This window comes from Sodiomyces alkalinus (assembly GCF_003711515.1).
Source record: "Sodiomyces alkalinus F11 unplaced genomic scaffold SODALscaffold_6, whole genome shotgun sequence".
In the NCBI taxonomy this organism is placed as follows: Eukaryota; Fungi; Ascomycota; class Sordariomycetes; order Glomerellales; family Plectosphaerellaceae; genus Sodiomyces; species Sodiomyces alkalinus.
The window spans coordinates 1445645-1472047 of record NW_021167084.1 but is presented as its reverse complement, the minus strand read 5'-3'; the positions used below and the strand labels follow the sequence as shown (position 1 = coordinate 1472047).

The window sequence follows — 26403 nt, the reverse complement described above, 5'->3', positions numbered from 1 at the left end:
CCGAGGCCTCGCCTCCCGCGCGGCGCGTGCACCGTTCTCTTACATAAAATGAGAAGGGAGTTGTACTCCCCCCCCCCCTTCACCCGGCCCATTACTCCTGATCTGTGCTCTCCGATGTGAGGTTCACACGCTAAAGTTCGCCTTTTTGGTTGCGCGCATAACCGACGGGCCTGAGCCGAAGCCCGGAGTCCCGGACATCGCATTCGTCACTCTTTTCTCCCGGACTGGTTGACCAGGTCCTCAAGACCGCATCAAAACAAGATACAAGATACAAGATAAAAAAAAAAAAGAAAGAAAGAAAGCCGACAATCTCAAGATGATGTGGAGCACTCATGCCTCGGGGACACTCGACCCCCCCGAGGTGCGCAACTGGAGGATCCATATCATCGCGCTGGTTGTGTCGTGCTCTGTTGTCGCAAGTAAGCCGACCCGAGCCAAGAGTCTTCCCGGCTTGGTCAGAAAGGTTGACATCTGGCCATTGGCATCCTTCTTACAGTGGGCTACGACACGGCCGTCATTGGCGGCACCATGGCCCTGGAATCATTCATCCGCGACTTTAGTCTGGACAATATCAGTACGAGCGCCCGTAAGAAAGCCATCATGCTCCCTGGATATGCGCAAATATATGGGCCGAAGTTCACCGGCTGGGATTTGGAAAGACGAGCAGAATTCAGGCAAAGCCCTCATTGTCATTCTTTCGTCTTCTGGCAAGACACATGGACTTAAAATATTGGCTGCGGGGAGAATAATGAAACCGTTGCTTACTTCACACCAGGTATCGGCGCCTTTTTGTCTTGATAAAATCCACTCAACGGCTCCGTCTTTTGATTTCTACTCCTTTGCCGGTCGGGCCACGGTTGCGCACCCTTACCCCTTATCCAGCGTCATCCAATTCGGGGTAGTGGCGGTAAATACCCATGGAGTACTTCTGCCGTCTGTGACTCTCCAGATAAGCCTTAATGCGAGGCCTTTGCTTGACAGCATCGTATAACTCGAAGACCCTCTCGTAGTCTCCGGTCTTTTTAAGTTGTCCAACGGCCCTCGGGAACGCGTACTTGACACCGTCGAGGCACTGCAACACGTGATTGGAGAAGTCAGTCTCAAGATTCAAATGTCTGGGCAAACCAGAAAAAAAAGAAAAAAAGAAAAAAAAAAAAGGGTCCGCACCTGGAACAACACAATATCGGCATACGAAAACGTCCCATTATAAAGCCAAGGCCTCTCGCCGCTCGCCTCCCCCTTGAGCACGCGCTCAAAGTACCCCATAAACTTGGGCAACCGGTTCGCGACATACTCCTTCGCGCACCGGAGCGACTCCTCACTCTGCTCCTCGTACGTCAACCCCACAGAGATGGGATGGTGCGTGTCGTGCGTCTCGTCGCTGAGCCCGTCCAGCGCCGTCAAGGCGAGCTGGTTGACGATGTAGGCGCCGTCCCCCGCCCCGTCGCCGAACCGCGGCGCCAGGTGCAGCCGCTGGCCGAGGTAGAGCAGGATGTTGGACAGCTGGGAGATGACGAGGCCGCCGTGCTTCAGGATGGGCGGGGCCAGAGCAGGGGGGTTGGACGGGTCGCCTGTGTTGTCGTCGGCGATGTGGGCGGTCACGGTGAACATGCCGTTCTCCATCTGCGCGGTGTCGGTGTAGGTTGCGCCGGCTTCTTCGAGGACCAGGCGGATGGGTTCGCCGCGGCCGGGTATGCCGGGCCAGTAGATGAGGTTGTAGGGGGTGTCCTTGTTGGTTTTGACCCGCTTGGCGCTGGGGGGAGTGGGGGGACTTGGAGACGCCATTGTGGGTGACTGCGATGGATGTGTCAGCGTGGAGTACAGGTAGGGACTGGGAGGAGTGATCAATGTTAGAGTACAGGAAATTTGGAGATGGAGATGAGGTTGAAGAGGGTTGGTTTTACTTACTCGGCAGATGAAAGGAAGTCGCCGAGTCGTATACATCATCTTGGCCGAATACGTCGGAGGGTCCGGGGGTTTTATTCTTGGCGCGGGGAAGTACGGGGTACTTTTCTAGGGACGGAGCTAACGTGATGTCGTAATGTCATCACTACCTTGTCACGTATATCACCTATGCTGCGCGTGTGTAGTGAGTATCTTACCTAACGTAGATACTCGAAAGCTACGAATGTACGTGCTGGCAAGCTTTACTGAGCTTCCTATATCATATGATCATTACCCAATCTAGTCAAAAACGAAGCTATTCCCATCTAACGAACATAAAGCTTTTGATATTAGGAGTCCGAGAATTATCGCTCCGAAGAGGCCATCTGTCAATACTTAGTACATGGGGTGACAGTCATCGAGTATGATAGACGGACAGTCTGATAGTGTCAGTTGACTCTTGAGTGAGCCTTTCAGCCCCACGCCGATTAGGTAAGATGACTGCTTGAAGTGGCCCCTTATTACCCCTCCGGAGTAACCCAGGGAGTTTCTTTTCTGATGCACGCATCTCCTTCTATGAGTGGTACGGTGACGGGAAAGAGTTTACTTAGTCTTTGCGAGGTCCCACGGGAAAAGGGAAAAGGAACGAGAAGAGCAAAAGAAAGAAGGAAAGAAATATATAAATGTTTAGAGACAGGCTCATAAATAGCCATGTAGTCGAGCATTCGAGCTGGAGCATACACTCATGATACTGTTTGGTGCTTCATATAGGTACATTATTGATACAAAGAGACATTCGTGGCCGTATGGCTAAAAAGGGGTCGGAAAAGGGTACAAGTAAAAGAAAGAAAAAAGAAGAAAAGGTGAATGAACGACAGTCGCGCACGTAAATCCCCGCGTTCAACTCGATCCCGTCAACCCCGGCCTATACGGCTTATAAGTCTTAGCCGGCAGGGTTTCCAGTCTCTCGACATAGGTCTGCGACGCAAGAGGCGAAGGAATCTTGACCGAATCAGGCGTCGAAGCACCCGAATTCCCCCCACTGGGCGGCGTCGGGAAAGACCCCAACGTATGCGAAAGCACGCCGCTGCTCACGAAGCTCCCGCCGCCCGAGCTCCCCACGCTCGACATCGTCGCCGCGCTGTTTCTCCTGCCCCTTAATGGTCCGGGATGCAGGTACGCCCCGCCGCCGTTTCGTTCTGCTTCCTCCCGTCCATTGCTGCTGATCGAGATGTTATTCCGCCCCGCTTCCTCGGCCGGGTTCGTCGCCAGGGCGGCCGTCAAGTGTTTCCGCACCATGTCGCTCATGCGTCGCTTCTCGGCTTCCGAAGTGAATGTCGTGGTGGCCCCTGCTGCTGCTGCTGCTTCTGCCTCCTTCCGCGCCAGGGTCCCCCGCGTCGAGGGGCGGATGAGCGTGGAAATCGTGCTTCGCGACCAGCTCTTCTTGTGGCCGTGGGTGCGTGCTGCCATGGCCACGTGCGGTGGCCGGTCTACGGTGGAGACGAGGGAGGCGCTTTCCTCGTCGCTGGCTCGTCGGTAGCCTGAGCGGCCGGAGGGTAGGGATGGCCAGCGGAAAATTTGGACTACGCCGTCCTTTTCCGACTCGTTGTCGGCGGGGACGTGGGTCCATGCGAGGGGAGGGGCTTCGGCGTTGGATCGGGGCTGTTGGGTTGGAGGGACGGTGCTGGCGTGCTCGTGAGGGGCGGGTTGCTTGCGGCGTCTGCGGCGCACGAGGGAGAAAATGGCGAGACATAGGAATACGATGCCCACTGGAGAGGAAGGTTAGTGTGCGTCACATATGCTGGAGAGAGTGCAAGTTGGAGAAGAAGGGACTGGATGGGTCATGTTGGGTGTCTTACGTATCACGCCAAAGACGATGCCAACGATTGGGCCTGTTCCGAGAGAGTTGTTTTGTTCTTGTCCTTCGGCATCGCTGGCGCCCGCAGTGGGTACTGCGGGAAGTAAGTCTGCGGTATTGGAAGACGTATGCGTCGCAAAAGTCGTCGCGGTTGAGCCAGATCTCCAGGGTTGCTCGGATGTCACTGGGTTAAAGATGGGAGTCGTCGGTGTCTCGGTGGGTGCTGGCGCAGGATTAATTTGTGTCGCGGGTGTGGTCTGGGTTGTAACACTGGGAGGCGTGTTGTCCACTTCGTCTTGTTGGTCTTGTGATGGATGGGGATTCCCCGCTGTCGGGTCTGGATTTTGGTTGGTGGTCGTCTGCGGCGGTTCCTCCGCTTCCTCCTCTTCCCTATCCTGACCCCCCCGAACGGGTTGAGGTTCGGGCTCAGGTTCGGGCTCGGGCTGCGGCTGCGGCTGCGGCTGGGGGTTCGGGCTTCGATCTGGATCTTCCTCCGCCTCGTCCTCATCTGGTGGTGGTGTCGTATTTGTCGGTTGGGAACTTGTGGTAGTTGTGGTAGTTGCTGGGGCACTGGACCTGCTCGTCGTTGTCGTTGTTGTGGTTCCGGGAATGTTGTCCCAGAAGTCCTCCCAGTTAGGCCCATCACCAGGTTCCCAACCTGGTGGTGGTCCAGAGCCTGGAGGCCCAAAACCAGGCGGTCCAGAGCCAGGCGGCCTAGAGCCAGGCGGCCAGGGGCCAGGTGGTCCAGAACCAGGCCCGATGCCTGGCGGAGAACCAGGTAAACCAGGTGGTCGGGGCCACGAGTCGCCCATGCTCTGGAAGCGCGCAATGCGTCGTCTTTTTGTCTTCCTTCTCTCGTTTTGGGCGCAGGTGTCTCGGCTGCGGTGAGACAGTAGACGTGAGCCACGTGCTGTGCCAGGCCAAAACACCAACAGTCCGACGTGACCCCGGAGGAATCGCTGTGGAAGCAGATCCTAAAATGATGTATACTAATCAAGTTCAGTTCCCACAGCCAACAGACGAAAGCCAGGACAGCGAGGACCAGACACCTCCCATTCAGCGGGCCGTTCACAGCAGAAAAAAGTCTTCTCCCGCCCATGGTTATCGGGATGTTTATGACTGATATAAACAAACGTGCGTGATCGAGAAGACCCGTGGACCCGTGGTCCAGCGGGCGGCGTCCTGCAGTTCGCAGCGCGGACAAGGGAAGGGTGAGGTCCATAGCGGGAAAGCCACCCCTCGTTCAATCGTTCGTTCGTTCAGGGGAAAAGTAGGTAAAGTCAATGCGTCGATCGGACGGGCCTGTCATCTCGAGTCCTCGCGTGCGCCAAGAAGGGGCCAAAGACCTTGTCACCTTGTCCCCTTGCCCCTCGAGTCCGACCGCATGTCCGAGCGTACCGTAGTCGACCGTAGTCTCTCCTTGTCGCCCGAGCGATCCCCAATACGGCGGCCGGGGTGGGTGGTATTGCCCTATAACTAGCTATAACTGACAGCGGTTTTCGGTTAGGATTCGGCCGTAAAGGGCCCAAGACATCAAGAGGCCCACAGAACTGATCACTGTTTCGTCCTAGCGTCGATACGCAATGCACAGGAAAGGAAGTGCATGCATAATCAATAGTATGGACCAAACACGGTGATAGGTTTGGATTGGATGCAATGGACGGTGGAGAATGGGATGGGAGATGGCATGAGAGGAAACGGCACTCGGACGCGGGTGTCCATGATTGATTGTTCTGTTGTACGAATAATAAAAGGCCCAGCGAGGACCGAGAACTTGTGCAATTCTTCAGTCGACTCGTGTCCTTTCCGCATTGTCACAGTCCGTTATTTGTTCGCTCAACTTGTTTGGCTGTGTAACCTGACACTCGTTCTGATGCAGGTGATAAGTTATAAGAGCAAATGAGCACTTTACAAGACCACCAGAAGCCAACGGCATTCAAAACTTCTGCCCCTCTGGATCTAGAGACGTGAGATAAACACAATCCTAATCTGGTAAATAGGACATGTATGATGTCTGCCTCCTGTCTGGACTTCCTGCAGAAGCGAACATGGATCCTTCTATGCATTGCGGCGGCGATTGCGCAATGACTTGGCCAAGCGCCTGATATCGCTGGCGTGACAGCCACCAAAGCCACAAAGCGAAGGGAGCACGACAACTTCGGTCTTCGGTGTATCCGGACATGGTTATAAATACATGTACCCAAATATATACAGTCCATGTCATTTGACAGGTCCGTTTTAGAGTGGTTGGACCTCCTTCGGTTCCAGTGATTCGTCTTCTTGATTTCTCTGCTTCAGACCCCGGACGAAACGACGCAAGGGAGAGCATCCAACATCACCATCGGACAAAGAGATCCCCAAGATACTATTTGTCTCCTAGACATGTGACTTGTGGCTGAGCTCTCCCTTCGCCTTCCACCTAGTGCCTATCCTGTCGCATCAACTGTCGTGTGGAGATGAGCATTGAGCATTTCAAGGACATATTCTTTGTTCCCCCAAGCTCCATGACGCTTTCGATGTGGGCGTGGTGGGAAGCCCAAAACAGATGCGTCGTTCGGCCCGAGCCAGCAGATCTTGACAGACTCACACATGATAGCCATTAATGCATCCATCATTGGACCCCAGGAACATGTGGCTGAGCACCCATGCATATGTTCTTCTGGTAGGCCCAGGGCCAGCAATAGCATCCCTAGCAACTGGCAACATGGATGTGATCTAATTATGATCTACATGTATCCACCGTTAAGGCTTCCATTCTTTACGATCATGGTCCCCTCAACCTGTCAACTTTGTCATGAACAACTCAACTTTCGTTGTCCCACCGGCACTTACCACGCGGCGAACCCCATCTCGAGCTCTACCAAGGCCCAGCCGACAAGACTCGCTGCAGCTAATGCAATATCGTCAACCGCATGTTATTTGCATGCGGTCTTCTAGCGAACAGCAAAGATAAACACAGCATGTCTCTCGGGTCCCTCACAACGGCATTTGACCCAGCCGCAACTGGATGCCTCGACCCGGATATCTTCTGGATGGAGAGCCGTGGCGCAGAGGAAGCTCTCAAGCTGTCCATGCAGCAAGGTGTGCCATATACCCAAAGACCAGCTTGTTACCCGAGGGACTATATTCCGGTCTCAACATCGTATTACTCCCCCGGCGTATGTCCGTCCAACTATACGGTCGCCTGCTCCTCGACTCTCATGGAGGCGAACACTCCGGTGACAGCTTATGTCTGTTGTCCAGCGTACGTGCTTCAACCATGAATGGAGCCCGCACTTCACGATCACGTTTTGTTGAGACATTTGCCAAAGGACTGACACGGCGGCTCGAACAGTGTATATTGGCAGTGGTCATGTCCTCCGGATGACCCGACGAGTATTCTGCGCAGGTCGCCCTGGCTGACGACTCTGGGCTGCTGGTCCAGCCTGTCCGAGACGACCGTCAGGGTCATGACCGAAGCCAAAATTGGGTCAAATGAAGTGATAACAACCACCATGAGCAGCGGACTGTTGGGGGCCCATGCCATTAACGTCAGGTTTAGAGAAGGTGATTTTTTGATGGTAAGACCGGACATGGAGTCACGGGACTCTTCCTGGATATATAATAATCCATAGTCGTGCGTTGAACATGCCTGCTGACCGAGGTTACTGGACATCCTTGAAACAAAACAGTCGAGAGATCTTCCCGTGCCGATGCAAGCTGATCCTACCGAGAGAGCAAGCGGAACATCCCGCCCTCCCTCGGCGGCTACACACACAAGTGACACAACCACGACAACCTGCCGTTCCGCAGAGGAAATTACCCCCAGCATGGCAGCGGGTATTGCAGTGGGGTCCATCGCAGGCGCCCTCCTGCTCATTCTGCTTGGCTGGGTGCTGGTCCGGATCCTGAAGCACCGAGACAATGCAAAAGAGGCTCGAGAGAGGGCAAACAGCGCAGCAGCAGCAGCAGCAGACGCTGTCGAGAGGGCCAAGGTCAAACCTGAACTCAGGGGGACGGAGCCCCACCATATACGAGTGGCGGAACTGGGGCCTTCGGAGCGTCGCATGTCGTGGGAGAATACGTGGGAGCATATTACCGTGTCGCCTTCGTCGCCTTTTACGATCGAAGCATGTCACACGCCGACGACGGGGTGGACTCCGACTGTAGATATGAAGAGAGGATGAGGTGGCACGTGTGTTGTTGCTCGCACGATGTTCCCGGCTGCCACTTGGTATTATTAGTTGAGGATGGTATTGGTTGAGTATGCCTCGTCGCCAAGGTGTAAGTCAGTTCTCTCCATGTTCGCACGGAGTGGCCGGAACAACGGGAAGAGAGGCGACATTTGTCTTGGTTGAGGGGTGTGAGCCAAGCTGAGGGGTTCACCCTTTATAGGACACAATGGGCGCAAAGAGTATTGAAGTCTGTCCCAATATAGGACCAATATAGGACCAACCTTGGGCCGCATCAAGCCCTTAACTGGGAGGTTGAGAGCCTGAGACTGGTTCCGGGAAATCCATCGAATATATTTGATCATATATGATGAAGAATCTTGTCACAAGATATGATTTTTTCTCTTTATACCCGAGATATAAGCGCTTCCTAATCAGTATAATGCACCTCCGTGACACACTCTGCCGGTTAATTAATACCAAACGCTTCAGCCTTCACCCAGGACAACGCCAAGTTCCCGATCCCCAATCCGGTGTCATGCCAACCCAATCCCATCACCGTGGCAAATACAGGTATGAACCGAATGGAAATGCATAATGAAATGTATAATTCTCCTTTATATTACGACACAGTACTACCTGGTAGAATCTGTCAGAATCACTGACGTAGAATATTCGCCTAGCGAGGAATCAATCCCTGCCATCCCACAACGGCTTGCAGCAGGAGTCCAAGTGCCGAAGCCTCTGTGTCTTTGATCCGCACAAGGGTAAGCCTTATTAGGAGCACAGCGTACCCTTATTGGTTTTCTCAAGATTATGGCACTGGGGTCTCTGTAATTGTCTTCGTCTCGACTTGATTAAGAGTTCCTTGAAGTTACGGGACTGAATATCCGTCAAGCACCAGCACAGCACATAGGATCCCGTCCCACGGAATGAAGGCCTCAACTGGCTACATGAAAAGCGGCAGGCTTGTCAGGTCCTCGTGCGTTATGAATCATGACGCACACGTCTCGACCTGAAGTAAAAAAAGCAGAAGAAAATGACCGGTTTCGCCGGAAGAACCTGTTTTCGATCACGGAGCCCAACAGCGGTTGGATAGTATAGTGGATGCGTGGTGGATAGATTTCTACCCTACCCCATGATTCCACTATTCCGTGCCGTGAATTCGGCAATACGGAGGCCATGTCCGCTCCATTTCTGGACACTCCGAACTTTGTCGTGATGCTACCTCAGATCACATGGCAGTGTCGTTATTCGTTCCCAAGCGGACACGAGTGTTTCTAGAACGGAGGTCAAGAGAAATACGAAGGCGATGAATGGCTGTTGTCATTTTATCCCGCGGCGTGCAGAATTAACCGACCCATACATGAATATTATCCGGTTTCCTTCCCCGTACTTTCCATCAGAATGGGGCGCGATGCCATCGCCCATGGGGCCTCTCTGCCTTTCTGGGGATGCTCCCCATATTTCCGAGAGCTTATAAGTGAAGGCCATCGTCCGTCGAGGCTCTGAATTGGAAAGGATCGACTACCCAAGCTTCTTCTCTTCTGAATCGAGTCCCTGATCAGCGTTCTTTTCAATTCTCTCCGAACCCCAGATCACCATGAAGTTCCTCTCCGCTTTCGCGCCCCTGGCGCTCCTCCAGGCCGTCTCGGCTCACTGTTCGTTCATCCCTATCCACGGACCACATGCAATCTTTAACGAGACCTCACTGTTTATTTCGTATACGCATATCGTTTTAGGGCTGAAAACAACTAACATGAAAACATAGACATCTTCCCCTCCATCAACAACTCGGGCAACTGGCAATATGTCCGCCAGACTGTCAACCACCAGCACACTGGCCCCATTGAGAACGTCTACAGCGATCTCATGACCTGCTACGAGTTGTCTCCGGGCCGCGGTCCCTCCGGTGTCATGAACGTTCAGGCTGGCAGCTCCGTCAGTCAGTATACCCCTTTTGCAAAATCCCCCCCTTTTCCCCCGACTCGCTCTTGTCACTCTCAACTGCCAAAAGAACCTAAAGACTAACGACGAAACACTTGCGTAGCCGTCAACTCCAGCCCGACCATCTTCCACCCCGGTCCTTCCATTGCCTACCTCGCTAGGGTCCCCGCCGGCCAGAGCGCCTCGACCTGGGACGGCAAGGGTGCCGTCTGGTTCAAGATCTGGCAAGACAACGCCATCATCAGCGGCGGTGGCATCACCTGGCCCACCATGAGTACGTTCATCTCACTTTAATCCTCGACTAGCAACTATGGAAACCGCGGCTAACTAACGTTTTCCTTATCTAGACCAAAACTCCGTCTCTGTCCCTCTCCCCAGGTGCCTTGAGAACGGCCAGTACCTCCTCCGCTTCGAGCACATTGCCCTCCACAGCGCTTCCAACGCCGGCGGTGCCCAGCTTTAGTAATTCTCCCTTCCCCTCAGCTTTCATCGGTTTCTAGTTGCGAATCTGAAGTGCTAACAATTTAACCAGCCTGAGCTGCGCCCAGATCAACGTCCAGGGCGGCAGCGGTGGTTACCGCCCTGCTGGCATGCTCAGCTTCCCCGGCGCCTACAGCCCCAACGACCCCGGCCTGCTCATCAACATCTACTGGCCCGTTCCCACTTCTTACACGTAAGTAGACGTCCTGTGAGATTCTCGCACGTATCATGCTAACTGTACTTTTCTTTCAGTCCTCCTGGTGGCCGCGTCGGGTCCTGCTAAATCAGCACCCAGTCAGACATCCATGGTAGATAGTGCTGCTGCCACTTCCGCATTGGATTCTCCAGGGGCCGGTCATCTGAGAATCCTTCTTTGATGGCCTGTGGTGGTTGTCGTCACTGTAAGGTTCACGTTTCTGAAGGGTGGATTTGTGACTTGGCCACACTTTCATAGGTACATTTCTCGGCGCGAAGGCAGGATGCCTCGTTGCTGCAAAGATGCATTATCAAGCGTAATGTGCTTTATTGCTTTGTATATACGCGGCACGCACAGCGAAAATACGATTTTTATGACAGCGAGCTGGCGTCTCTTCGTCCCCTGGACATCTTACAAAGTTGTGTTATGCGTGAAGAATAGTCTGTTCTCCAAGCCTGAAGAACGTGGTTATTGACGAGGTTCTTCAACGTCTCTGTTGGAGCCATGTCTTGTTTGTTGTCAGTCTTGCTGTGACACTCGCATGACAGGTTTCTGTGTCGTACCTGTTGTAGGAGCTGCCTCGAGGGGTCAGCACCAATAGCTTGATTACTGCACTTCTCCAAAGACGTAATCAAAATGTGAAGAATTGGGGCCATGGCGATTCTTACCGACGTCTTTCTATGACCTGCCCAAAGGAGACACGCAGGAGCTAAAGAGATTGACCTCGAATCACAATGTCAATAGAGTCCAGATCCAGATCTTGTTTGATATATGTTGGAACTCCCCTAACCTCAGTTGCTGAATAGTTTGTAATTATCGAGGGATTCGTATTGTTGTAGTCGAGTTCCAGTAAGGCTTCAGGGCCCCCAACTCTTCCCCACTTTGTAATAGCATATAAGGCTCCTTAGTAGGCAATAGTAATAGGCATAGACGACTATTAACCATCCAAGATATATTGAATTAAGAACTTGGAGAAGCACTGCTCGTGTTAAGTTCCATGGCGTCCACATTAGTGTGTTCATGGTCAGAAGAGCTGTTAAGTGGATGCCAACTTAGAGTTGGTTTGATTAAAGGTTAGCCAATACTAAATATAAATTCAGAGACCCTATAAGAGAAACGCATGTTATAACCTTGTTGTATTACTGGTAATCAACCTGTACTTATATACACACATTATTAGACTTTTCGTCATATTTGACCTGATACGTTGAAAGCCATTGCCAACAGGCCCCAAACAGAGACGTAAGACCTCAGCAGGCATAAAGAGCTCGAGTTCAGAGCGAAACTAAGACATCTCTTCAGCCAATCAAGATCTGCTAAGGAACACTTTCGTCACTTCGTCATGCCGGACACCCAGTCTTATAACGGCGTTCGTCCACCTTGATATGTCTGGTATCCACGCAAATACAAAAAGGCTAATCCTTATATACATAAGTTCACAGCGGTGTATCGTCTTGCTCGCCACACAAATTGCGGCTCGGTGATGTAGTGACTTATCGCTATTGTGAGAGCTAATGTTGAGCCTAAACTGACTCAACCTCGGTTTCATCAAACTAGAAGATATTGAACGTTGCCCTGTCCCACCCATATTCATGATGTATAAGTGTTGGAGTCTGCGGTACTCAGATAGCCTACGAGGGTATTGATATTATACTGCTTCTGCTGTTTTGCATCTGACCTTACCACTTATGAGACATGAAAGTGCTAGGAGTGAAAGCTTCGTGGGTGCTTGACACCTCGGGAGCCCGCCTACCCCTTTATATCTATCGGTAGAAATATAATAACGAAGATATACCCAGCCCGAAACGAAGATCCCTCGATTTGAAATCTTCCTCTCCTTTTCATGTACCTAGCTTAGTTACTTAGCGTAGGGCGTCCTTTGCTCTTCTACAGAGATATCACAGACATCAAAGAATACAACAACAACAAAAGAGAGTGCTAGGAGTCAGGATTACATAACATGCTTCCCATCCGAAGAGGGACACTCGGAGGATTCGACCTTCCATTCTTGTTTTAGCTTCTAGTCTAGATAACTGCCATTCAAAGGGTCTGATAACGTATGAAGCAGGATCGGGAGAGAACCCCTCGCGGACTTGAAGCCTGTCAAAGAGCTGACGTGATGGGGTGGCGGGGTGCGAGTTGGCTGAGTTGGAGGCAGTGTGGCGTCGGCAGGGGCATCTTTATGGTTGATGCCAGAAACCCAAAAGAGGCAAAGGCTTCTCGGATTCAACCTCCGCAAACCCAGATCGGCATGCTGCATGAGAGGTACGAATAAGAGGCAAATAAGGGGCCATGAGTGATGAATTTTCGTATACAAATACTACGCCATGTAGTTATATGTATATAGTGTATAATGAGCCGCTTCTGAGTAGATCCTTGCCTGTTGAAGCTCCTTGTCGTATCGTCAGCTCAACAAAATGTGCTTGTCTGGAGCTGACGGGCCATTTTAATGAGTTAGTGTATACCAAACCTTGACAGTATTGAGTGCGTTATGAGCGTGTTTTATTGATTCTGGCATGTTAAAAGGGCCCTTAACTGGATATAACGCCGCTTACGTGCGCGTCTGTAAGGAGTTCAGGATAGTCTCAGAAGGGGAACTTCCCGACACCCCGACTACTTAGTGGTGTTTTCAACTTCATCAGTTTTCATCGGGCTTCATAAGTTGACTGAAACTGGTGATCGAATTCTGAAGTTTGGCTTGTATCCTATGCCCCTATCTTCGTCTTCCCCGATACTACCAGGGCACTGAAGTTGAGGGCCGTAGTTCCAACCTTTTGGTACTGACAGCATACAGCACTCACTTTGTTCGCCCTCGACCTTGGGCTATAATGTCTCACATCGTTTGCCCATGGACTCGAACGGTCTGTGATTGATAAGAACCTTTCATGTTCAGCATCCTTAAGATCTGATATAATCATACACCAACTCTCAAAGTCAAGATTTAGAGTTACATGTGCGTACCTTCACGTAGAAGCCTGGTGAGCCAAGACAGTTGCTCCGACCGATAGGTACTGTATCTTTAATACCCAGATATCTAAGGTTACCAGGTGTTACACTGTTTCTTTTCAGGCTGTTACCTCCAGATTTACTGGCCGGGCCTCCCTCAGCCAGGGCCCAGGTGAAAGTTTAGACAATCGGACTCATAGAAGAGGAATATATCCGGCAGAACGACGGATAGGCACTAAGAAGGACCGTATAGCCTGCGGAAGAACCGGAGCAAAACCGTAGTAAATAGCCCTTATGACGTCGTGCTCTCACTCTGATACCGGAAATATCTACCTGAATCAGAGGAGGGGTTACTCCAAGGACGCGCGAAAGGGACGGGAACGAGGCGAAAAGTTCCCCTAGTAAGGCATACGTATACACACCCAAGGGTCTATGCCGTACAGGCTGCCGCCAGGCACCGTATGCCGGTCGGCTTGTTAGCCGAAAGTGCCAAGTTTTGTTACGAGATGGGCGCTAGTCGTCTATTGATCTGGCTGTCTGATATTGAGGAGTGGAACTTGAGGTTGCCATCCGGGAGTAGCGGCTGGATACTCTGACCGCACCTTGGAACGGAAATATGAGGCGCTTAATTCAACGTTTGGATATTTTAGATCCGGGTTAGTATTCCCTCGGGCGAATGGCGGCGCCGAGCGTGGGGTCCTGGATGCTTCGTCTTCCGCAAGCTGTCAAGTCCCATTACAGGGTTCAAGTTGACCATGTCCGAAATCCATCGAATGATTTAATGTTCATTTAGTAGCGCTTGTGGCGTCTCTGCATATCATACATGTATCCTCTTTTCAGTGCTGGGTAGGGTCTGGTCCCTTCACGTGTGTGGCAACAGTTGATACAATTCATTGACGATGACCCCTGATGTTATATCAACGGAGGCAGCACAGGAAGTTGGGAACTTGGGAAAGGCGATGAATTCCTTCCTGACTGAGCCTGGAATCCAAGTTTGTCAACGGATTGGGCGGCTCCTTTGGGGCATGATCGTCAGCTCTTGTTACCAAAAAAAAAAAAAAGATGTCACTCATCCTGTTCGTCTCGGCTACTGATCACCTCACTGGGCAGTGAGAATGTCGATCTGTGGATGCAAGACGCATGTGCACTGGGGTGGATGAAGGGGTATAAGTTGAGGAAAGCTTCAGGGAAAGATCATCATTCAACCAACCTGAATCTGAAGAGTGAAGGTAATTTTGGCTACGGAGATACGAGATACACATATGGAGAAGGGAGAGGATCGGGCAATGGATCGTCGCGGCCGTGGTTGAAGTTCGGGAGTTGAGAACGGACTCGGGCCACTTGGGTTGGTAAGGGGTGACATCGAACCAGAAAACCATAGCATCAGCACAGGTCAAGAATCCTCGTTGCGTATGCGAAGGACTGGAGGTAGGACAACCTGGTATGACATGGGTTATAGGTGTAGGACTGTAACCTGGACGCTCTGTCGTGGTGCAAGGGGTAGATGAACGTGATGGAACGTCAACACCGACAGTATATCACCCAAAAACAAAACAGCAAACAAGGAAAAAAAGGAAGAAAAAAAGGACATAAAATAGGGGAAACGAACAACTGGGTCTTACTTCCCCAGACAAGAGGCTGAAGTTCCCCGAACGCCACAGTATCTGGAGATATAGCATCATGTGGGGGGAAGCTCGGGAGTCGGGACTCGGGAGCGCCCCTTTTCTCTTCTCTCCTTGATGTCCCCGCCAGCGGCACTCGGAGATGTGGGCTTGGAACGGGTACCCCTGTGATTGGCGGAGTAGGAAACGGTAGAATGGCAGTCCGCAGGGTCCCATCGTGACAGCATCTTCCGACGCGAAGAAGAAGCCCCTATCCTATCGCTGTGCTGTCTTCCCCAAGCTCGCTATTGTCCGTACGAAGTAGATATTCGATACTAACATCCGACACTGTCAGAAAAGAAGCTCCTACTCTTCTCCCAGTCATTTGCACTTTGACCGGCACGTTAACCTCATCTCACTGCTCAGCTGGACTGAGGGCCTTCGATAGCTCCCAAGCCCAGAAAGACGTAATGATCGACAGTGTGGCGCCCAATTCGGGGCCCTTCAATTTACCAGAGCGCTCTATAGGCCTCCTCCTTGTCCGTCAGGTCTTTAACAATGGCTTCTATGGGGTAGCTTAATCTATTCTTTTCACTATCCACGCGGCTTACGGCGGCCGTCCGAGTGCATATGTCCGTCCCCCGGCTTCTCCCCACGGGGAAGTCGGAAGATTTACGCTTCCCCACAGCTACAGAGGGCGAGAAGATGACTTGACACCACATAGATTTTGCTGTACCGTATTTCCATGGCAAGTCGTCGACTGTGAACGGTTCATCGGCGATCCCTACTTTCTTCAGTTGCCTCCGTGACCACATCAATATGAAGAACCCCGACCTCGAAAGCCTGAGCATAGCATCAACGGCCCGGCTGCCGTCCTTCCCTCTCAACACTCCCCGCAAAGAAAGCCTCCGGGACGTGAAAATCGACAGGTAAGGACATGATCTACCTGATGCTTGGTTCCTGGTGGCGGCGGCTCCAGAGGATGCATGGGAGACGGCAAGATGATAGTCTGATAGATTTACCGCTAGGAACCTCATCATCCGCTACACATGGGCCATAACTGGCATTCTATCCCAGGAAGGAAGATATCCATTCAGGGGTCCGACTTGCTCGAACATCAGCGTCAAATTTCTCTATAAAACACCCTTTCCCTCGAAGATATCCGGTCCTCATCCCTCCTCTCTCTCCATCCCACCATCTCCAACCAAACCTAGCCTATTCCCATCACAGTCTTGAAGATGAAGACCAACTTCGGTATCCTCTTGGCCGCCCTGGCCGCCACCCGAGCTGCCGCTCAGCAGGCCTGCTCGGTCACCCCGGAGAACAACCCCTCCATCACCTGGAGCCAGTGCAGCGAAGGCGGCACCTGCAGCCAAGTCACGAGCGGCCTGGTCATCGACTCCAACTGGCGCTGGACGCACACCGTCGAGGGTTACGACAACTGCTACACCGGCGCCGAGTGGGACGACTCCCTCTGCCCGGATGGCGAAACCTGCGCGGCCAACTGCTGCGTCGACGGCGCCGACTACGAGGCCACCTACGGCATCACGGCCAGCGGCGACTCGGTTAGCATCCGCCTCGTGACCGAGAACGAGTCGGGCACCAACGTCGGCGCCCGTATCTACCTTATGGAGTCCGAGAGCAAGTACCAGATGTTCAACCTCCTCGACAGCGAGTTCTCCTTCACCGTCGACTCGTCGCAGGTTCCTTGCGGTCTTAACGGCGCGCTTTACTTCATCTCCATGGATGCCGATGGTGGTAGCTCCAAGTTCCCTACTAACGCCGCTGGCGCTAAGTACGGTACTGGCTACTGCGATGCCCAGTGCGCTCGTGATCTTAAGTGGATCGACGGCATTGTGAGTGTTTTCCTCCGGAGTTCTGAATGGGTTTCCCCCCACTATCTCTAGATCTCAAGGCTCAACTGACAACTTGGAAACTCTAGGCCAACGTTGAGGGCTGGGAGGGCTGGAGCCCCGAGACCCCTGATGTCGGTATCGGCAACATGGGAGCCTGCTGCGCTGAGATGGACTTGTGGGGTATGTTTACAGTTTCTCTACTTTCCTTTACCCTTTCTCTCTCTCTCTTCAGCCTACCTTGTGCAAGAACAGCACATGTACTGACAGCAAAACAGAGGCCAACAACGCCGCCACGGCCTACACGCCCCACCCCTGCTCTAACAACGCCTACCACTCCTGCACCGACCCCAACTGCGGCGGCACCTTCTCGGACGACCGGTACGGCGGCTCCTGCGACGCCGACGGCTGCGACTTCAACCCCTACCGCCAGGGCAACACCGAGTACTACGGCGAAGGGTCCGGCTTCACCATCGACAGCTCGCAGCCCATCACGGTGGTCACGCAGTTCCACGCCAGCGGCGGCTCCCTGTCGGAGATCTCGCGCTACTACATCCAGGGCGGCGAGGTGATCCAGAACTCCGAGTCCACCGTCGAGGGCAACCCGGGCAGCACGCTCGACGACGAGTTCTGCGCCAGCCAGAAGACCGCCTTCGAGGAGGATCACAACCAGTTCGTCGACTTTGGCGGCATGGCCGGCATGGGCGAGGCCCTCGCGAACGGCATGGTCCTCGCTCTGTCCATCTGGTCCGACGCCTACGCCAACATGCTCTGGCTCGACTCCACCTACCCCATCGACGACACTGGCCCGGGCGCCGTACGTGGGCCTTGCTCGCCCGACAACCGCTCGCCTACTGAGCTCGTTGCTGCCCACCCCGGTGCTACTGTTGTCTTCTCTGACATTCGCTTCGGTCCCATCGGCTCCACCTATGCCCAGGGTGAGTGACTAGTGACTCTCCTATTCATATCGTCTTTCGGGGGATGACTTTTGCTGACTTGTATGGTGCCATAACAGCTTAAGAAGTTGCGCCTGAAGCTTGGTGAAGCTTAGAGCTATCACCGCTTCTCGAACAACACGATCAAAGGCATGCCGCATAACATTCACACCACCACCCCCTTTCTGAGCACGTGACATGGAATAGGGGGTTGGTAGGCAGTCATATGCTAGGAGATCGTGGTATCGAGGGGAGACTGTTGGCTTAGGAAAGGGATATTCTTTATTATATCAAATGTATACACTTCTTACTCGTACATACACGATACGTCATATATCGCACTGCACTCATCTGACTTGTTCCCATAGATCTACGTGACACTTGGCGGCTTGACAGTGGTCTCCGATGATCGTCACTTGTTGGACAAGAACACTCACGCTTCAGATATCAAGTCAAGGGCCTTGGTAATCCATTGCTGGAACCGGATAAGTAAAGTCCAACAAGACCCCGGCGGGACAGTTTTGCAATTCCAACAAGACTTTCCGGGTAAAATACACAGCCATCATGATGTCGAGTTCGACAGGGAGTCAGGGGCTAGGTATGCCAAGCGGTCACGAGAGTCTCTTAAGATAATTAGCGTCTGGGTGTAATCCTGACGGATTTATACATCGTGTCTCTCGTTTACACGCTAAGAAGAGGCTCAGGAGCGTCTATGACCCTGAGATGGCCCTGATGGCTGACGGCTGGTGGCGATGAGTGGTTTCCTACTGGAACAACAACCCGGTAACTGGGACTTCACTGGACCGTTGGACGAAGATGTCAACCACATGGAGAGCATACATGTAAATACAGACTGCATTCTTGGACCCGATTGCTCCGTTTTAATTGATGGAATTTCTTGTCCCTGGGGTCCTCGAAGTCCGTGAGACGTGGGTTCCTGGATGCCAAGGCGGTTATACCATTCATGACTTCACCAGTATGCTTCTGGGTTCTTTCTAGCTCTCTTTTCCCGCTGCGAAGAGAGAATGGGACCTTACGTGTAGAGAGACCACCGGACAAATGACCGCCACGTACGTCGTCGTAATCCCACTCTGGGTTCGGAGAAACCAGGGGGAACCAATTGCGAGCCCAATACTAAGTTCTAACAGCTCAGCCGTCTACGATTCGAGCGGATGGGGACCGGCCCTTGCATGGACGCATGCCGTGAGGTTCATTTCCTGGAACAGTGGTCAACAACTTCAGGCTGAAGTCCGAGTCCCCGCCGTTGCTGGGGTGTCGAGAACTCGGCAGTGTGCCGAGCTGTGGGGAGGCCGATCCTTTACCTATTACAAGGCATGACGAGTTGGAGAAGCTTGGAATTGGAGGGGTAGAAGGCGGGGGTATGACCGGGGTCCGGGGGTGGCGTCCGGCAGACGGGGGAACGAACGAAGGATGCAGAGCTTCTCACCGTGAAGAGGTGAGCACCGTGAGCTTACAAGCAGGCTGCTCAGCTCGCTGCTCCAGAGTCCGGACCCCGGGAAGCATCAAGCATCAGTGCATATCACCAACCAGAGGACTCAATCTGCTTCGAGCCCCTGTCTTCTAAGTTCTCCCCAGAAATTCCAATCACCACACTCATTGTACGCGTTTTCCCCAGAAGTCCAATTTATCCAGGAGCTCCACGGCACATGCATCTTCTTGGCCTGCATGCTTTACTGCGTTGGTACCATGGTCCATGGAATCACATTCTCCAGGGTCCACGTACTATCCTATATAATGGACACTACGCCCCATTGAATCACAAGAACCCATTTCCAGGGCCAGCTTGCTTGACAAGTTCTCATCCGTGGGATTCTTCTCATCTCAACCCCTGATCTCCTTCTCACCCCCCACCCCTTTTCCAACTTTCTCTTCTACCTCACCTCCCCATCATGCGGTCCGCTTCCCTCATCGCCGCGGTAGCCAGTTTGGCCCCGTTGGCCGCTGCTCGTCCCCTGGATGACTGCCCTGCCAACGAGACGGTCGTCACCGAGATCGAGATCCGCCCGGACATCAAGCATCAGCAAATCGAAGGCTTCGGCTTCTCCGGGGCCTTCCAGCGCGCCCAGCTCCTCCTCAACGTCACCGACCAGGTCCAGCAGGAGCTCCTCGACCTCATCTACAACCGCGAGACCGGCATCGGCTTCTCCATCCTGCGCAACGGCATCGGCTCCTCCAACTCGAGCTACAATGACTGGATGAACACCATCCTCCCCGAGTCCCCCGGCTCCCCCGACGGCGAGTTCAACTACGTCTGGGACGAGTACGACTCGGGTCAGCTCTTCCTCGCCAAGAAGGCCGTCGAGTACGGCGTCGAGCGCATCTACGCCAATGCTTGGAGCGCTCCGGGTTTCATGAAGAACAACGCCGACGATGCGAACGGCGGCCTGCTGTGCGGCGTTCCTGGGAGCTTTGATGGGAATAGTGCCTGCGAGCACGACTGGCGTCAGGCCTATGCCGATTACCTCGTCAAGTATATCCAGATTTACGCCGCCGAGGGTATCAAGATTAGCGATGTCGCATGGCTCAACGAGCCTGACCTGACGTGAGTTTTGCCTTCACCTCCATGTCTCCTCCCTCACTCCCTAACCGTGCGCGGTTCCACTTGACGACATGAACTGCTCAACTAACAACAACAACCGTCTAGCACCTCCTACGCCTCGATGCGCTCCAACGCCGAGCAAGTCGCCGACTTCCTCCCCATCCTGCACAAGACGCTCGAGGACGCCGGCCTCGACGTCGGCATCTCCTGCTGCGAGCAGACCGGCTGGCAGGCGACCCAGCAGATGGTCTCGCAGATCCAAGCCCTGGGCGTCGAGCACCTCCTGACCACCTGGGCCGGGCACGAGTACACCTCGCCCATCGACGCGCCGCTGGACACCTCGCTCTCGGTCTGGCAGTCGGAGTACTGCGACCTGAACGACCGGTGGACCGCGGCCTGGGACAGCGGCGTCTCGCGCGGCGACGGCTACCGCTGGGCCAGCATCCTGCACCGCGCCCTGACCGTCGGCAACGTCAACGCCTACCTCTGGTGGCTGGTGGTCCAGGACGAGGCCACCAACGACAACAACAACGAGAAGCTCATCATGGTCGAGGACGGCGAGTACTTCCTCTCCAAGCGCACCTGGGCTTTCGCCCATTACTCCCGCTACATCCGTCCCGATGCCTACCGCGTGGAGACCCGCGGCGGGGACCTCAGCGCCTCGGCTTTCGAGAACAAGGACGGCAGCCTCGTTGTTGTTATCCTGAACCCCCACTACCATGATGAGACGGTCAGCTTGGAGCTCATTAGCTGCAGGCATAGAAACAAGGGCTGGGGCAAGGTCACGGCCTGGCTCACGGATGAGGACCACGATATTGAGGAGGTTGAGGTTGAGGTCGATGAGGATGGTTATGTCAAGGCCGAGCTGCCGGCTCGCGGTCTCATCACTTTCAGGGCTGTCGCGGAAGAGTAAGCTTGAGACGATAGAGAAAAGGGTCCGTCTCACGAGACAACTAGTGCCCAGCCGCGAAAAGTAACATGTAGGAATAGCATGAGAGCCGCATATCATCATAATATATCCTAGTCCTTTACCAGGCCCAGTAATACTACTCGACAGCACTCTCTTACCAAGTTGACTCGAGTCCATCAAGCCCCCACAGGTTTATCAGCCTGCGTGGTAATACGGAACCCGTGGCGTAGACCGTCTTGGTGAATCCAGGGTTGACAAACAGCGCCCTTTGACCCGTGGCCATTCGACAGTTTAGCACAGATACATTTCCATAGAGACAGCTGAGGCGGAGGAGAAAACGGACCGGATGAACCCGAACAACAGGATGCTCCGACTTGACCGGCCCCCTCCTCACAAACTTGCCGTTCCTCCTCGCACCCTCCGCCTCAGGATACCCGCTATGCTCGGCTCGGAGACCCTCCAGGAGCTTTTTGAAGCGGCTCCGAGAGGCGTGCGTACCCCGCTGTCTAAGACGCTCATGCCGGGCGGTTGGTGTTCGTACGACGCGTCCGAGTGGAAGCCTACTGTCGTGAGCTTGTTCAACTTGTTGATGTTGCGGTATTCGTTGTCTGGACCCAGGTAGATGTTGTGCAGTTCGAGGTGCTCTTTGACATGTGCTCCGACCGGCTACAAGTGTGTGTCCATCAGCATATGCGTCTGATACTCCCAGTACATTAGTGTTCGAGGAGGGGATGGGCTAGATACGGACGGTACTAGGAAAAAGGGGGAAAGGGGGAAAGGGGGAAAGGGGGAAGGAGGGAAAGGAAGACATACGTGAATGTGCAACGGCCCAAGTAGCCCCTAGGCTCCTTCTGCTTCCAATACTAATATCCTTGAAATCCTGATCCCGAAAGACGACAACCCCTCGCTCGGCAATCAGCAGAGCAAGTTCGTCCTTTTGCGCGTCGTTCAACTGGGACCCCCGTCAAGTCGCAAGCCCAGCACTGGGTCAACTCATCCATGCCAACTCTGGCGTGATCGAACTCACATGCGGGGAGCGTTCACAGCAAGGCGATACTCTTGACGCACCTTCAGAGAACACGTGTAAGCAGCTAGATCCTCGTCTCGCCTGCACAGCCGTTTATCTGAGTATGCATGCGAGTGGGCAGTCGAAATCTAACCTCAGTTAGAAGCCGCCTCTCGCAAACATGGCGCGGCAAGGTGTGATGTGATATTGGTTCAATCACACGGCGACGGGGAATGCCCACCACCCATGGTGTTAGTTACATCCGACAAACTCCGGTGCCAACGGTGATCTACTGTCGTAGTGGGAGAACGCTTGATATGCTTCAGACGGTAGCGAGCCAGGATAGGATCATGGAGAAGTCTTTGTCGTGTGGTCTCGTAAGCTATACATGGTGCCCTCGTTCACGGCAGGCTACATAATATAACATGTTGGACAGATATTCCGCCAGTATGTCTTGGGATAAGATTGGCAGCAAGGTGGGTATGAAAACGGCGGAACGGCGACCGTCATAAAGAAGAAACAGCTGTCAGTGACCCAGATTAAGATCACACACGCATTCGCTTTCCTACGAAAAGGAGGGCAAACGCAATGAGTCGGTACGCAGTCCCAATGGCCAACAAAACCAGCATATTCATCGTAAGGTTGCCCAGGGAATACCCCATGACAGCAGCCGCCCATTCAACGTTGTAAAGGTACGCAAACGGCTCCACCAGCTGGCTGAAATAGATCTCGGCGAACCAAACGCCGGGCGACGCGCGCCAGAGCCACTCGAGCCGCCACCTCTTGACGCTGGCCAGCGACGGCGCCGCGCCCGACAGGAGACCGACGACCAGGCTCGTCATGGTGGACATGAGGGGCGCGTCCTCGCGACGGACGACCATGCTCACGCAGCTCGCCAACCCATAGATACTATAAAAGTACAGCAGGTTGGTGGCGAGCCCGATGCCCCAAGGGATGACGGGCCGCGCGAGGATGAAGACGAGGGTGGTGAAGTGCAGGCACCCCAGCAGAAGGCGCGGGAGGACCGAGATGGTCTTGGCCAGGAAGTATGCCAGTCGGGAGTGGCCTGCCTCGGCCTCGCGCCGTTGCAGGAGCATCTCCTCCGAGAACACCTTCACGCCCGGGGCACCGCAGATGAGACCGATGGCGATGGCTTTGAGGAGGGGCAGCTGGGACGCGCCGCCGAGGTTGACGGAGAGGGAGAGGTCCTGGTACGGGGGCAGGTAGAACCCCGTGAAGAGGACGCCGCCCCGCGGTTGTTGGGCGAGACCGAGGAGGAAGCCGGCCAGTGCGGCGAGGCCCATCTCGAAAAAGAAGGCGGATTTGAGGCGGTATTGCTGAAGCATCGCGCGGCGCAGACAGAGCCAGATTTGGTTGACGCGGGTGGCGCCACGGCGTCGGAGGATGATGCGGAGGGATTTACGGTTGGATCGCGTATCAGACGGCGTGACCGAGAGGGGCGAGCGGCGGTCGTCGTCAGCCTCGGCGTCGGCGTCTTCTCCGCCTTGGCCTTCCGGTACTCCAAACGTCGTCCGGGCTTTGCGCGTGGCGGCCCAGTGAGAGATTAGGGCGTCCTTGGAAATGTCGCCAATCTTCTTGTACGTGCGGCCGTTGCCCGTGATGATATCGGTCACCACGTCGGCCGGGTTGACGTGCGGCGGGAACTGGAAGCCTATGCCCTCAAAGTAGCGCTGCACATCGGCTTCGGGTCCTTCGTAGATGGTCTGTCCGTTGCCGAGCAGGATGAGGCTGTCGAGTATCTCGAAGATTTCCATGCGAGGTTGGTGGATGATGACGATGACCGAGATGCCCAGACGGGCCAGGGCCTTGAGGGTGCGCATGATGGACGACGCGGCCGTGGCGTCGAGGCCGCTCGTGGGCTCATCCAGGAAGATGGCCATGGGCGCTGCCGCCAGTTCCATTCCGATACTAACGCGCTTGCGTTGGCCGCCGCTGATGACGGGTTTGCCCACGCTGCCGACGAGCGAGTCGCGCACGTGCGAGAGTTCCAGACAGTCGATGACCGAGTCGACGTGGGCCTCGATCTCGGCATCGCGCCACGAGCTCGGCAGCCGGACCTTGGCCGAGTGCACGATGTTTTCGTAGACGGTGAGTTCCGGAAGGACGATGTCGTCCTGGGGCACGTAGCCGATGATCTTCTTGTACCGTTTGATCTTGCCCGGGATGTCGTTGACGGTGACGGAGCCACCCGTGTTGGTCGTCTTTCCCATGAGCACGTTGACGAAGGTGGACTTGCCGGCGCCGGAGCCGCCCATGACGGCGACGAGCGAACCGCGATGGATCGAACCGGTCACGTTCTGCAGGATGGGCCGAGGACTGGACTTGGGATGGAAGCTGAGGTTGTCGTAGGTGAAGGACAAGCCGAGGTCGATGGCGTTTGTGGCCTTCTGCATCGACTCGATGAAAGACTTGAGCTGCGGGTTGATCGTGTCGGCTCGTCGCAGCGCGGGGATGTCGTCGTCCAGCGCGGCCTGAAAACCCGTCCACCCATCACGACCCGGCATGTAGGTGGCTTCCAGCGGCATCATCTCGTGATCTCCGTCTTCGTTTTCGTCGTCGATTTGCCGGTAACCGGTGATGGCGGCTTTGACGTCGCTCATCCCCTTGGGTTTGCCGCCCAGGAAGGGAACATGCAGGGCCCGTTCGGATGAGGACGTCTTCTCCTGACTCTTCTTCTTCGACCTCTTGCGGAAGAAAAAAAAGAGAAGGGCAACGAGGACGATGAGGTCGATCAGGCCCAGAAGAGCAATGGGTATCAGGAAGAGCTCGTTTTGGGAGCCTTCTGGGCATGAGCTGCCAAAGGCGCAAGGAGTGGGTGTCGCGGCCCCGGGCTGACAGTATGATCCGGCCGGGCACGGAAGGGTGACGTTGCCGTTGCTGGATTTCGGGCAGTACCATCCCGGTTGGCAGATAATGGGTTCGAAGGGGCCCATGCCAACGTTCCGGCCCTCGAAGACGCATGCCTCGCCGACGAGTCTCGCCTGCTGGCATTGGGTGAGGGGTGGGCAGTATTGTGGTAGAGAATTGACGGTATTGTTGGCGCCTGGGGGAAGAGGTGGACGTCAGTACAATGTGGATAGAATAGAGGGAGAAAAGAAAAAAAAAGAAAAGGGACAGAAAAAGGGCAAATGCGAACGTACAGAGAAAGCCTTCCCGGCAGCCGTCCTTCAACCAGTCCTCGGGGGACTGCAGACGAACGGGTAGCAAGAGAGCATCAGGGCGCCAACAGGGGAAACCGTCGATGGGAACTTCATCCCGCTGATAGGCTCTCCAGGAGCGGTAGAAAGCGGTGGAGAAGGTCGACTTGTTCTCAGCGGTACAATGACGATCCCAGATGGTCATGGAGCTTCTCCTCTCTTGGGTAAGAGGTGTGAAGGCTTGGGCATTTGCGTTGAAGTGGAGCGGCCTGCTGGTTTGTGGCGGGTTGGAGGCATCGTTGATGGAGAGGTTCACGTTGGTGCCTCCATTGGCAGTGTGGAACCACTTGCCCGAGGTGACGGCGTAGATGTTTTGGGTCTGGTTCCCGATGCACTGCCAGGCGGCGCTGTTGCTGCCTTGTTCGGGCGATGTTCGGAGAGCGCATAGGCATGCTTCTGTGTCGAGGAACGTCGGTCCTAGGGGGTCCCAAACTGGTAGAAAGGGAGCTTGAGGAAGCAAGACTCGCTGTTGTATTCGATCGCTGGCCATGTTGGTGTTGCGGTTGCTGCGGTTGCTGTAGTTCTCGTTGTTGTCCCAGGGGCCAAATTAGAACCCGGCATCGAGCTCTGGGACAAGCTGAAGATAAGAAGACGAAGGCTCTCGGAAGACGCGTAGTCACGGGCAAAGGAACTCGACGGCATTCTTATTCAACTTTTCTCTCTGCACGCACCCGGCGCCAAATCGCGAGGGAGCGAGATCCCGGGCCAACGCGTGGAGCTCGTTTCCGTCATGTATTTCTGCAGGGGGTTGATTGATTTGTCGCTTGGCTTGAGAATTGTTGGTACGTGGATCTCACGTCCCTCATTACGCCCAACCGACTTTTGTCTCTGCTCAAAGGATCAGTGAGGATTAGTAGA

At 54.3% G+C, this 26403-nt stretch overlaps 11 protein-coding genes across 11 annotated transcripts; 6 read left to right on the top strand and 5 right to left on the bottom strand.

Moving 5' to 3' along the window:
• The first annotated feature begins 367 nt into the window (after positions 1-367).
• SODALDRAFT_333803 (hypothetical protein) lies at positions 368-764 on the top strand. Its single transcript, XM_028612073.1, has 2 exons — positions 368-419; positions 497-764. Coding segments are annotated over exons 1-2 (231 nt in total). The 5' UTR covers positions 368-418; the 3' UTR covers positions 727-764.
• A 110-nt stretch (positions 765-874) lies between these two features.
• SODALDRAFT_278685 (glutathione S-transferase domain-containing protein) lies at positions 875-1785 on the bottom strand (the record flags this gene model as incomplete). Its single annotated transcript, XM_028608130.1, has 2 exons — positions 875-1072; positions 1168-1785. 2 exons carry the CDS (start codon positions 1783-1785, stop codon positions 875-877), a joined length of 816 nt encoding a protein of 271 aa, XP_028465847.1.
• A 577-nt stretch (positions 1786-2362) lies between these two features.
• On the bottom strand, positions 2363-4841 carry SODALDRAFT_351201 (hypothetical protein; the record flags this gene model as incomplete). The annotated part of the gene is made up of 4 exons (XM_028613523.1): positions 2363-3653; positions 3744-4368; positions 4401-4716; positions 4753-4841. The coding sequence occupies 4 exons, from the start codon at positions 4839-4841 to the stop codon at positions 2785-2787; spliced, it is 1899 nt and encodes a 632-aa protein (XP_028465846.1). The 3' UTR covers positions 2363-2784.
• A 184-nt stretch (positions 4842-5025) lies between these two features.
• On the top strand, positions 5026-6461 carry SODALDRAFT_360365 (hypothetical protein; the record flags this gene model as incomplete). The annotated part of the gene is made up of 8 exons (XM_028614256.1): positions 5026-5128; positions 5383-5472; positions 5533-5561; positions 5666-5709; positions 5783-5857; positions 6041-6113; positions 6199-6260; positions 6368-6461. 8 exons carry the CDS (start codon positions 5026-5028, stop codon positions 6459-6461), a joined length of 570 nt encoding a protein of 189 aa, XP_028465845.1.
• Positions 6368-8308, top strand: SODALDRAFT_379267 (hypothetical protein). Its single transcript, XM_028615028.1, has 3 exons — positions 6368-6986; positions 7077-7302; positions 7414-8308. The coding sequence occupies exons 1-3, from the start codon at positions 6655-6657 to the stop codon at positions 7906-7908; spliced, it is 1053 nt and encodes a 350-aa protein (XP_028465844.1). The 5' UTR covers positions 6368-6654; the 3' UTR covers positions 7909-8308.
• Positions 8309-9057: 749 nt separating this feature from the next.
• On the top strand, positions 9058-10898 carry SODALDRAFT_312520 (endoglucanase II). Its single transcript, XM_028609201.1, has 6 exons — positions 9058-9554; positions 9665-9838; positions 9944-10114; positions 10188-10302; positions 10373-10513; positions 10573-10898. Exons 1-6 carry the CDS (start codon positions 9497-9499, stop codon positions 10601-10603), a joined length of 690 nt encoding a protein of 229 aa, XP_028465843.1. The 5' UTR covers positions 9058-9496; the 3' UTR covers positions 10604-10898.
• On the bottom strand, positions 10600-12776 carry SODALDRAFT_360361 (hypothetical protein; the record flags this gene model as incomplete). The annotated part of the gene is made up of 6 exons (XM_028614255.1): positions 10600-10701; positions 10767-10810; positions 10932-11044; positions 11132-11201; positions 11485-11549; positions 12610-12776. The coding sequence occupies 6 exons, from the start codon at positions 12774-12776 to the stop codon at positions 10600-10602; spliced, it is 561 nt and encodes a 186-aa protein (XP_028465842.1).
• Positions 12777-13154: 378 nt separating this feature from the next.
• SODALDRAFT_360360 (hypothetical protein) lies at positions 13155-15141 on the bottom strand (the record flags this gene model as incomplete). The annotated part of the gene is made up of 14 exons (XM_028614254.1): positions 13155-13188; positions 13263-13296; positions 13354-13396; positions 13478-13491; positions 13594-13618; positions 13885-13906; positions 13966-14054; positions 14098-14184; positions 14286-14322; positions 14396-14500; positions 14566-14585; positions 14673-14802; positions 14853-14945; positions 15095-15141. The coding sequence occupies 14 exons, from the start codon at positions 15139-15141 to the stop codon at positions 13155-13157; spliced, it is 780 nt and encodes a 259-aa protein (XP_028465841.1).
• Positions 15142-16301: 1160 nt separating this feature from the next.
• SODALDRAFT_279386 (exoglucanase) lies at positions 16302-17862 on the top strand (the record flags this gene model as incomplete). The annotated part of the gene is made up of 3 exons (XM_028608164.1): positions 16302-16919; positions 17006-17099; positions 17195-17862. The coding sequence occupies 3 exons, from the start codon at positions 16302-16304 to the stop codon at positions 17860-17862; spliced, it is 1380 nt and encodes a 459-aa protein (XP_028465840.1).
• Positions 17863-19566: 1704 nt separating this feature from the next.
• Positions 19567-21458, top strand: SODALDRAFT_333796 (cellulosome enzyme). The gene is made up of 2 exons (XM_028612072.1): positions 19567-20414; positions 20517-21458. The coding sequence occupies exons 1-2, from the start codon at positions 19762-19764 to the stop codon at positions 21322-21324; spliced, it is 1461 nt and encodes a 486-aa protein (XP_028465839.1). The 5' UTR covers positions 19567-19761; the 3' UTR covers positions 21325-21458.
• A 1414-nt stretch (positions 21459-22872) lies between these two features.
• On the bottom strand, positions 22873-26035 carry SODALDRAFT_278915 (putative ABC transporter; the record flags this gene model as incomplete). Its single annotated transcript, XM_028608136.1, has 2 exons — positions 22873-25391; positions 25489-26035. The coding sequence occupies 2 exons, from the start codon at positions 26033-26035 to the stop codon at positions 22873-22875; spliced, it is 3066 nt and encodes a 1021-aa protein (XP_028465838.1).
• Positions 26036-26403: the final 368 nt, after the last annotated feature.